An 11,563-nucleotide genomic window follows, 5' to 3' on the forward strand; every position below is an offset into this window, starting at 1 on the left:
TTTCATGTCTCTATGCACTACGCCGAATGAACTGCATAATTAATCTTTGATCCGTTCAAAGGCATTCCACTGTAGACATTTACCATGGAGCAGAAAACAGTACATCAAGACTATGATAGCTGATTATTCTAAAGAAATTCATTCACAGCATGCACATTGCAATGGCATGAGCTACATTGGTATTATATTAGTACAAATCCAAGTGGGTGAACCAAACAAACTTGAACCACCCAGACAACAACCGCCTGGAAATGTTCCCAAGTTGGACCGAGGAGAGAATTTTTCCCATGATTGGGAAATGTTTGTGGGTGTACAAATGCCCTCGGTTAACCATGAACATCAAAGAGAAACCTGACATGGAGATTAAGCCTGGGGCTTGTCCTCAGCTTTCTTTGGCTGTTACAAAAACAGAGTAATCTACTCAGACCCGAGAACATAAAGAAATAGGTACAAAAAATTCTGAAAACAAAGTAAGCCATCATCCACAGTACATAAGACATAGTTTGAAATAACAGAAGTTTCATTGTAACATCAAATAGTTAGATATTAATAAAAATTCAAACAAATATTTGGGAAAGAAAGCCACAAGTTCAGTACATCTTTAGTAGTGTAATGACTTAGCAGCAAAACAGTGGCCCCCAAACCCATAAGATTGTAATGGACTGACTCTGGGAGAGGGTGCTGGCAGCACAACAGTGGGATACAATTGGAGATAGGCATAGCATGATTGATAAAAGGGTACACAATCCTTATAATTTCCATAACAAGCACAACTAAAGAATCGATACAAATTTGATCAGATGTCAACTAATTGGTTTCTGGAGTTCTGGTATCGCAGCAGCATAGACCTCCCTCTCCCCCTCCTCTCCTCAATCTACCTAGGACCCAAATCCAATAACCAGCGTAATGGATTGGGACATAGATCCTGATCAGTGATTTTATCCCTTTATAATGATAGCTTCTTTTACTATAGATTAAATATTTTCTTAATAAAATTTAATTATAATTATAGAAGAACACAATATGATGAATGCATAATAATTCATTAAATACTGATTGATTGGCTGAATCAAAGACTAATCCACGGGCACTGCTGTTGCACAAGATTCATGTCCACACAGAGGTACCCTTTTATCCGATGGGCGCATACTGTTTTTCTCATCATTAGTATGCAACTCTCACATGTCATGCAGCACATAGCTCTGCAATTTGGTGTTTTGTCTCAGGAGCCTCCTAATATCCTAAAATAACAACACCAAATACATCCTATTTGTCTTATAAAAAAAAACATCCTATTTGTAGCCATTTGAGCTTGTCTGGGTTAAACTCAAGCACCTCCTACTGGACCCAGGAGTTTGACATAGGCCAAAAAACAATATAACCAACATAGTTACATGCATTTTTAGGACCTAACTAATACTAATTAACATACAATGAAATGATATAGTTTAGATCATATCATGCATTTATATATTTCTAAAAGTGTAAAATATTTTGAAGGTCCATACTTGTTATGCTGCACAATAACAGCTCTGTACAGTAACTGTACTTAGCATTATACCAAATCTTCATTATTTGAAGCTTTTGTGGAATTGAAACAGTGAAAACAGCATATTAACCAATGTTGTCTGGCTACGAAGTTTTCTTTCTTGGTAAAACAAGGGCTTAAGATCATACCTGCATCCACAAATCTAAAAACTAACTGCAAAAGCACATTTTAACTGTGATCTAGCTTCTAATCACCAAGGAACAAGAATTTATCATACAATCCTCTTAAGTTTTACTGGGGAAAAATTAGGGAGATGGACTACATTAGCTTTAGGGTTGATACTGTTAGATATCTAGGCAATTTTCGGTATATTTTAATTCCAAAATTAAATGTATAAACTAACAATATTTCTATGACTTTAAGGAGTAAAATAAAACATGTGAACATATTTATACTTATCACACATATAAGCATAAACAATATAAATAACCAAAGTTTCAGGGAGTACCCTGAAGCGGGGCCGTTGCCGGAGGCATTGGCTGCGCTGTTACCAACTGGAGTAGACATCTACTCGGTTGGCCTCAGTCGAAGTAGTCGAACTAAATCGGTGCAGGAAGAAGTTCGCAGTGCAGTCCCGCGAACGGTCACCAAGATGTAGTCGACGTAGTCGTTCGGCCACCAGAATGTAGTCGACGTAGTCGTTCGGCTCGTCCACCAGGAAGTAGTCGTACAATCGGGCAAAGCCTTAGTATTTTTGAGCAGTCACGCTAAAGCGTTACCCAAAAACCTGATTGCCCGCCTATCCCGTGCAGGATCTCAAGGCGAGCAAGGTTTCGGAGGCCTGCTTACGCTAATTCTGTGCGCGCAGAAATTAGCGTTGGGGAACTCAGTTGTTGCAACTGGAGAGGGAGAAGAGAGGAGCCGAGTTGCCTCAGTGCTCTGGTACAGAATGGATGAGGGGAATGGCACTCCTTATATAGTGACTCAGGTGCTCAGGATCGTTGAACCTGGACACCATCAGAGTCATTTAGGTGATGCGGTTATGGCCATTAATTACATATTTAATTGCACGTTTAATCGCACGATTAATTGCTGTCAACGGCAAAATAGCCATCACATCGCACCGCGCCGCACCGCACCGCACCTGCACGTCACGTCCGGCCGCGCATGCGCACGCGCACGCGCACCGCCCGTCCGGCCGGCCGGCCGCGCCGCGCCTCGGCCACGGCCCGGCCCGGCCCGGCCCGGCTCGGCGAGGCGAGCGAGATCCTCCTCTTACCGGCTTCACAAGTGGTGTACACGAAGTCCACCTTTTAAGTCGGTTGAGATCCTCCTCAATTCCCGGTACGGAATTAAGCATTGATTCCCTAGCATTAATAGTGGGCTTTAAATTCTTTTAATGCTTTAGAATAAATGGGCCAAGCCCATTACTCCAACAATCCCCACCAAGAAATTCAAGCCACACTAGAAATACCCTCATTCCCTCATTGATATACCAGTATTCGACAGAGACTGTTAAGTTGAACTTCCATCTAGGACAAAGGCTACACTTATTCACAACTGTGCAATGGACTATGCCTTGAATTGCCAGTTTTGTGCAAACAAGTTTGACCAGAGCCCTACACTGGTACTAGGCTGCAAAAGCATCCCCGCGGTTTGGAGCTTATAAGTCATACTCCAGGCCCTTCATGAGTTTCTAGAGAATACCCAATTCTCATAGACCATGACCAGTGGTCAAACTCATATAGGTGTGTTCCTTTCAGATGTTCTGTAGGACAACATCTTTGTTTCAAGAAAACAACTCATTTGTTTAAAAGAAACCACCTGGCACACATTAAGGTATAGACCAACCTGCCATACAGATTAGAAGAGAAATGCACCTTATACACGGAATGAGCCCTTTTTACAAAGGTTCTCTTCTCACTGTCAGACTTTAGTTTGTTTTACCATCCTAATTCACGGGATCTCCGATCACATAGGACAGGTTTCCACTATAGAATGACTCACGTGGGTCTCAAGCCCAATTCCATAGATGCATTGTCTATCACATTTCGTGAAAGACCCTTTGTAAACTGATCTGCCAGATTTTTAGCCGTCTGAACATAGTCCAGGGCTATAACTCCGGAGTTTCTCAATTTTCTGACAGATTTCAACCGCCTTTTTACATGTCTAGATGACTTCATGTTATCTTTTGAACTATTCACCTTGACAATTACCGTTTGATTGTCACAGTTCATTAGGATTGCCGGTAACGGTTTTTCAACTATCGGCAAGTCCATAAGGAGCTCACGAAGTCACTCAGCCTCAACAGTGGCGGTATCTAATGCTGTGAGTTCTGCTTCCATAGTTGACCTCGTTAAGATGGTCTGCTTGCAAGACTTCCAGGAAACAGCTCCACCACCAAGTGTAAACACATATCCACTTGTGGCCTTTATCTCATCAGCATCAGAAATCCAATTTGAATCACTATACCCTTCTAGTACCCTTGGGTACCCGGTGTAGTGAATTCCATAGTTCATTGTCTCCTTCAGATAGCGCATTACTCTTTCAAGAGCCTTCCAATGATCATCTCCCGGGTTTGAAACAAACCGGCTCAGTTTGCTTACAGCAAACGAGATGTCAGGTCTTGTAGCGCTCGCTAAATACATTAATGAACCAATGATCTGAGAATATCTCAGCTGATCTCGCATTATCCTTTTGTTCTTTCTAAGAATTAAACTGACATCATATGGTGTTGAGACAGGTTTATAGTCGCTATAACCAAAGCGACTTAACACCTTCTCCACATAGTGAGACTGTGTAAGAATCACCCCACCATTGATCTCTTTTACCAGTTTTATATTAAGGATAACATCAGCTTCTCCCAGATCCTTCATCTCAAAATTTTGAGATAAAAACTCTTTGACTTCCTTAATCACATTAAGGCTAGTGCCAAAGATCAGTATGTCATCCACATACAAGCACAAAATCACTCCTTCAGCCCCACCATAGCGATAGTACACACATCTGTCAGCTTCGTTCACAACAAAGCCGGCAGAGGTCAAAGTTCTATCAAACTTTTCATGCCACTGCTTAGGCGCTTGCTTGAGACCATATAAAGATTTTAACAACTTACAAACCATTCCTTCTTGACCCTTTGATACAAACCCATCCGGCTGATCCATATAGATCTCCTCTTCTAACTCTCCATTGAGGAAAGCCGTCTTAACGTCCATCTGATGAACGAGAAGACCATAAGAGGCTGCCAGGGAAAGTAACACTCGAATTGTGGTCAATCGGGCAACTGGTGAATAAGTGTCAAAGAAATCTTCTCCTTCTTTTTGGGTATAACCCTTGGCCACAAGCCTAGCCTTGTACTTTTCAATAGTACCATCTGGCCTAAGCTTTTTCTTGAATACCCACTTGCATCCAACCGTTTTACATCCATAAGGACGTTCAACGACCTCCCAGGTTCCATTAGACATGATAGAATCCATCTCACTCCTTACTGCTTCCTTCCAATAGTCAGCATCAGGAGATGAATATGCCTCTTCAATGGTTCTGGGTGTATCATCTATGAGGTATACAATAAAATCATCACCAAAAGACTTTACAGTCCTTTGTCTCTTGCTCTTTCTCGGAGCATCATTGTTATCCTCCTCAGGATTTTCTACAAGTGTATGTTCATTGTGTTCTATCGGCTCAGCAGAGCCATCATCCTCGATGAACTCTTGCCTAGATGAACTTGTTTCATCTCTCATGGGAAAAATGTTTTCAAAAAATGTAGCATCTCTGGACTCCATTATAGTACCAACATGCATGTCAGGTACTCCAGATTTCACTATTAAAAATCTATATCCAATGCTGTGAATAGCATAACCTAGAAAGATACAATCCACAGTTTTAGGTCCAAGCTTACGTTTCTTGGTTATTGGCACACTCACTTTTGCCAAACAACCCCATGTACGTAAGTATGACATTGTTGGCCTTTTCTTCTCCCATTCCTCGAATGGAGTTATCTCTTTATTCTTTGTAGGAACACGGTTTAGGACATGACATGCAGTCAATATAGCCTCACCCCACCATTCCTTGGAAAGTCCCGCTGTATCTAACATGGCGTTAACCAAATCCGTTAGAGTGCGGTTCTTTCTTTCGGCAACCCCATTTGACTGAGGTGAATAGGGAGGCGTCCTCTCATGAATAATACCATGTTCCTCGCAGAATAAAGTAAATAAATTTGAGAAATACTCGCCACCACGATCTGACCTAACTCTTTTGATCTTTCTCTCAAGTTGGTTTTCTACTTCAGCTTTATAGATTTTAAAGTAGTGTAAAGCTTCATCTTTTGACTTCAACAAATAGATGTAACAAAATCTAGTACTATCATCAATCAAAGTCATGAAATATTTTTTACCACCTTTTGTCAACACTCCATTCATTTCGCACAAATCGGAATGAATTAATTCTAAGGGTGCCAAGCTCCTTGCCTCCGCGGTCTTATGAGGCTTACGAGTTTGTTTTGATTCAACACATACATGACACTTAGAATTTTTGACAAAAGTGAACTTTGGAATTAAGCTCAAATTAGCTAAGCGCATCATACAACCAAAATTAACGTGACAAAGCCTCGAATGCCAAACATTTGTTTCATCAACGTTAATAACATTGTATGCAATTTTATTACAAACATCTGACAAAGAAAGACGGAACAAGCCTTCGCTTTCATAACCTTTTCCAACAAAAGTACCAAACTTAGACAAGATACATTTATTGGACTCAAAGACTAATTTGAAACCATCTCTACACAGTAGAGAGCTGCTGACTAAATTCTTCTTGATGGTGGGGACATGCTGCACGTTCTTCAGCTGCACGGTCTTCCCCGAAGTAAACTTCAGATTTACCGTACCAACACCAAGAACGCGCATGTGATCTGTTCCCCATCAGCAAGGAGGAAGTCCCGCCGGTCTGGTAAGAAGAGAACAAAGAAGCATCAGCACAAACATGAATATTAGCACCAGTGTCAACCCACCACTCGGGTGAACCAAAGACTGAAAGAACAGTAGGTAATAAATTACCGTACCCCGAAGTTCCTCCAGGCTCGCTAATAACCATGTTGGCGGAGTCGTTGCCTTTGCGGTTCGGACACTTTGCAGCAAAGTGATCCGTACTAGCGCACACATAGCAAGCTCCCGTCTTCTTCTTCTTCTTAAAAGTGGTTGTCTTCTTAGTCTTTGGTTGGTTCTGCGGTGGCTTTTTCTTGTTCTTGTGGGAGTTGTTCTTCTGAACAAGATTGGCACTTGAAGCACCAACAACTCCTTTCCCACGTATGTCCTTTGCTCTCGCCTTCTCCTCAACATCAAGAGTCCCTATGAGTCCATCTATTGTGAACTCCTGTCTCTTATGTTTTAGAGAAGTAGCAAAGTCCCTCCAAGAAAGTGGCAGCTTAGAGATTATACCTCCAGCCACAAACTTATTGGGTAACACACATGGGGACTCTTTGCTGCAATTTTTGAGATCTTTTGCTAGAGTATGTATTTCATGAGCCTGTTCCACTACAGAATGGTCTTCGACCATCCTGTACTCAAGGAACTGCTCCATGATATACAACTCACTCCCGGCGTCAGATACTCCATATTGAGCCTCAAGAGCATCCCACAATGCTTTGCCAGTTGGCAGCCGGATATAAGAATCCACCAGGTTATCACCGAGAACACTAATGATCAAGCCTCGAAAGAGGATATCAGCCTCATCGAACGCACTCCCTTCCTCTGGAGAGAATTGTTCAGGCTTACCCTCTTTCACATGGATCACTCTCGATAGTGTTAACCACAGTATAAGCCGCTCTTGCCAACGTTTGTAATTTGAACCATCAAAAGGTGGTGGTTTGATTGATGCAGCAAAGCTAGATACCGAAAGCCTATTAACACAATCAGGTTTTTGGAATGTTAGATATCTAGGCAATTTTCGGTATATTTTAATTCCAAAATTAAATGTATAAACTAACAATATTTCTATGACTTTAAGGAGTAAAATAAAACATGTGAACATATTTATACTTATCACACATATAAGCATAAACAATATAAATAACCAAAGTTTCAGGGAGTACCCTGAAGCGGGGCCGTTGCCGGAGGCATTGGCTGCGCTGTTACCAACTGGAGTAGACATCTACTCGGTTGGCCTCAGTTGAAGTAGTCGAACTAAATCGGTGCACGAAGAAGTTCGCAGTGCAGTCCCGCGAACGGTCACCAAGATGTAGTCGACGTAGTCGTTCGGCCACCAGAATGTAGTCGACGTAGTCGTTCGGCTCGTCCACCAGGAAGTAGTCGTACAATCGGGCAAAGCCTTAGTATTTTTGAGCAGTCACGCTAAAGCGTTACCCAAAAACCTGATTGCCCGCCTATCCCGTGCAGGATCTCAAGGCGAGCAAGGTTTCGGAGGCCTGCTTACGCTAATTCTGTGCGCGCAGAAATTAGCGTTGGGGAACTCAGTTGTTGCAACTGGAGAGGGAGAAGAGAGGAGCCGAGTTGCCTCAGTGCTCTGGTACAGAATGGATGAGGGGAATGGCACTCCTTATATAGTGACTCAGGTGCTCAGGATCGTTGAACCTGGACACCATCAGAGTCATTTAGGTGATGCGGTTATGGCCATTAATTACATATTTAATTGCACGTTTAATCGCACGATTAATTGCTGTCAACGGCAAAATAGCCATCACATCGCACCGCGCCGCACCGCACCGCACCTGCACGTCACGTCCGGCCGCGCATGCGCACGCGCACGCGCACCGCCCGTCCGTCCGGCCGGCCGCGCCGCGCCTCGGCCACGGCCCGGCCCGGCCCGGCCCGGCTCGGCGAGGCGAGCGAGATCCTCCTCTTACCGGCTTCACAAGTGGTGTACACGAAGTCCACCTTTTAAGTCGGTTGAGATCCTCCTCAATTCCCGGTACGGAATTAAGCATTGATTCCCTAGCATTAATAGTGGGCTTTAAATTCTTTTAATGCTTTAGAATAAATGGGCCAAGCCCATTACTCCAACAGATACAGCATGTTCCTAAGGCGGTAAGGCGAGGCTAGGTGAGCGACCCCCGCCCGGACGCCTAGGCGAACTAGGCGCTAGGCGAGGCGACGCTATACAAAAATACACAAAATTCAGAATATAAACTGAACATAAAGTAATATCCTAATCAATTATTTATCATGGTTCTGAAAACATAGCAATCAGCATATAAACTAAGCAATTACCATAAAAACTGAGCAGCTAATATCCTAATCAGTGATCTTACTAGTTACTACCAGCTAATAAACAAAGGGCCAAAGGGGCCAAAGCAGAGCAGCTAATGGACAAACTGAAGTGCTGTAGCAGACCCATGCTCTGTTTTATATGCAAGCACAGCATAAAGAGGAGGCCAGGAAGGGGACAGAGCCGGAGGGAGACATGCAGAGGCGGCCGGATCTGACATGCCGCTTGAGGATATGCACCGGCAGTTGGAAGGGAGGGAGATGGAGGAGCAGAGATGTCGGCGCCAGGGGATGTGGATGCGCCGGCGGCTGGAAGGGAGGGAGGCGGAGGTGCAGAGCTGCCGGCGCCCAAGCATGCGCCGGTGAGAAGCTTCGTTGGCCAGATCCCATTCCTCTCTGGCTCCCCTATTTCTCGTCCCAATCTCTCGCCTAATCTCTATCCCTCTCCGATTCTCCCCGCGTGGCAGTGGACAGGCGGGAAGCACCGCGCGGGAACCCTCATTTCCACGCACGGGAACGATTTTGGGGTCGGGCGGGGGACAACCTCTGTGTCTCCCGAGCAGGGCGCCCGCCGAAGGGTGGTTGGCGTCCCGCCAACGCCAAACAGGGGAAGGCGGATGCCATACACGAGGTTAGCTAGACAGCCTGGACGCCCAGCAACCTGCAGCGCCCGAACGCCCAGGCGACGCCTTTAAAACCATGGATTGATCAAAAAGTTACGGCCATTTTGCAAATCATATAGGTCTATTAGTAAAAGCTGCACTACTTGACCTGAAGTGGAACAGAAAAGAAAGATCATGCAACAGCCAGGACCAGGTGAAAGATAAGAAATATAATATTGTGGCACCTTCCATCAAATTAAAACATTAAAAAATTGAGAAAATTGATAAAATTGCAATACCCTGTATATGTTACCCCGAAGAGGGGAAAATCAAGAAAAATAATAAAATTGCAATACCCTGTATATGTTACTCCGAAGAGGGGAAAAATTATTACAGGGATACCAAAAGGCTGGCAGACTTTACACACAAATGTGGAACCAGTGCATATATAGTTCCCTTGACAACCTAATCATATGCCACCGAATCAGTCACATATGGACAGGTAAGGTGTAAAGGGTGCTGCAATGTAAGCTTATCAGAAGGAGGTTTCTAGAAAGGTCTCTGAACTAGGAACAGATGGATAATACCATTCATGTAATCCTCCTAACTTTATCTTCAAATTGTCTACACAAACTTCTGCATTTTCACGAATACCTAAGATTGAATGAATGGCAAGGAAGGTTACACTAAATTTACAATTTTGCATTAACATTCTGTACTAATTATCTTATGTAACCGACATATTCATCCTATTTCTTGCTTATCGAACTGTGACTAGATGCTAAATGAGAAGTTCGCAAGTTCCACGCACACGGTGTACCTTAACACCAGATACAAATAATATGACACCGAGACGATATGATTCTAGGCATATGCCAAACTTTGGTAAACAAGCAAATTCTTATAGGGTTCTTGGCCAAACGAAGAGTAGTATAAGAAATACCGTAACCCAACTTCCAAACAAACATAACGGTAGCAAGCACAAGCTGCACTGTGTTTATCTAACCAAGCTACCAGTAATCCCATTGATATAGTATGTTCAACTCAGTGCAGCAACAAGCACCCACGCACGCAGGTTGTTCGACAAAATGAAAGTGAAAGCACAAAATGAAAGAAAGGCTGCACCTTGATGCCAGGGAACGACATACCGAGTTCCTCCTCGGGGATGACGACGGGCCACTTCTCCCCGGCATCGCGGAACATCTGCTCGGTGTCGATGAGCCGGCCCCGGGCGAGGATCTGGTCCCGGATGCCCTGCACGGTGGCGCCCTCCGCGGCAACGATGGCCTCCTCGGCGCCGTTGAGGTAGGTCACGAGGACCCGCGGCGGCGGAAGAGGCGGCCGCGACTTGGGGTCCTCGGTGGGGGGCTGGGCGGGGAGGCGGCGGAGCTCGACGGAGCAGGCCGGGTTGGAGTCCTTGGCCTTGCGGCCGTTGCACTGCGCCAAGAGCTCCACCGCCGCCGCCTTCCGCAGGTCCAGCGGGCAGTACTCCACCACCACCTTGGACAGGAACTTGAGCATCTCTCCTCCCCTCGCCGCCTTCCTCCTCGCCGCAGCCACCGCTTGGCCCAAGGCCGAGCTCTTTAATATTTTGGACCAAGCCCATGATTATACATGCGTTACATATGGTTACCACGCCATTTTTTTTCTTTTTTTTTTGGATTGGACAACACACTTAAAAGGATTACGAATTACATCTCCATCTCAGATTCGAAGTGGCATGTTGTCAGAAGCATACTGCTTTTCACATAGACATGCTTATTTTTCAGAAAAAATTATGACTTGGAAGAATGCAACCATCATATATATGTTCCGTAGGTTTCAGCATGCACGTTTGTTTGATTCACGTCCGATTCAGATAAAGCAGAGCAACGTTTCCATGACCAGGCTTGGGTGCGTCAGTGAGCAATTTAGGCTTTGTGGCATTGTTTGGAAACTGGCTCCTCAAATTTCCCACATTGCGTAAGAAAATCACCAAAATTGAAAAACCAACTTCCTAGGTGTATCCAGTTAACTACAAAATTGCAAAGAGATCAAACTCGCAATGGTGTTGGCCTACAATTATTCAGGCTGGTTCATGACAGTTTCAAGCCAAATATACGCACGACAACAATTGACGACCCAACAAGAATTTTTTCATTATTGTGATAATAGAAAAAACAACTGCAAAATAACTAAGGATAATTATATTTAATCCATGAAACTACAAAGTATCATTTGCTAGAAGTAACACGGAATTGAAACACACAGGC

At 44.1% G+C, this 11,563-nt stretch overlaps 1 protein-coding gene and 1 long non-coding RNA gene across 2 annotated transcripts; both read right to left on the minus strand.

The window, feature by feature from the left end:
• Positions 1-85: 85 nt before the first annotated feature.
• On the minus strand, positions 86-10,858 carry LOC120655423. The gene is made up of 2 exons (XM_039933265.1): positions 10,437-10,858; positions 86-396 (listed from the first exon to the last, which is right to left on the minus strand). The coding sequence occupies exons 1-2, from the start codon at positions 10,830-10,832 to the stop codon at positions 364-366; spliced, it is 429 nt and encodes a 142-aa protein (XP_039789199.1). The 5' UTR covers positions 10,833-10,858; the 3' UTR covers positions 86-363.
• LOC120655433 lies at positions 1,646-9,907 on the minus strand. Its single transcript, XR_005667500.1, has 3 exons — positions 9,408-9,907; positions 8,764-8,766; positions 1,646-1,830 (listed from the first exon to the last, which is right to left on the minus strand). It is a non-coding gene; the product is annotated as an uncharacterized LOC120655433 (long non-coding RNA).
• Positions 10,859-11,563: the final 705 nt, after the last annotated feature.

The sequence above is a fragment of the Panicum virgatum genome, chromosome 1N (assembly GCF_016808335.1).
Source record: "Panicum virgatum strain AP13 chromosome 1N, P.virgatum_v5, whole genome shotgun sequence".
Taxonomy (NCBI): domain Eukaryota; kingdom Viridiplantae; phylum Streptophyta; class Magnoliopsida; order Poales; family Poaceae; genus Panicum; species Panicum virgatum.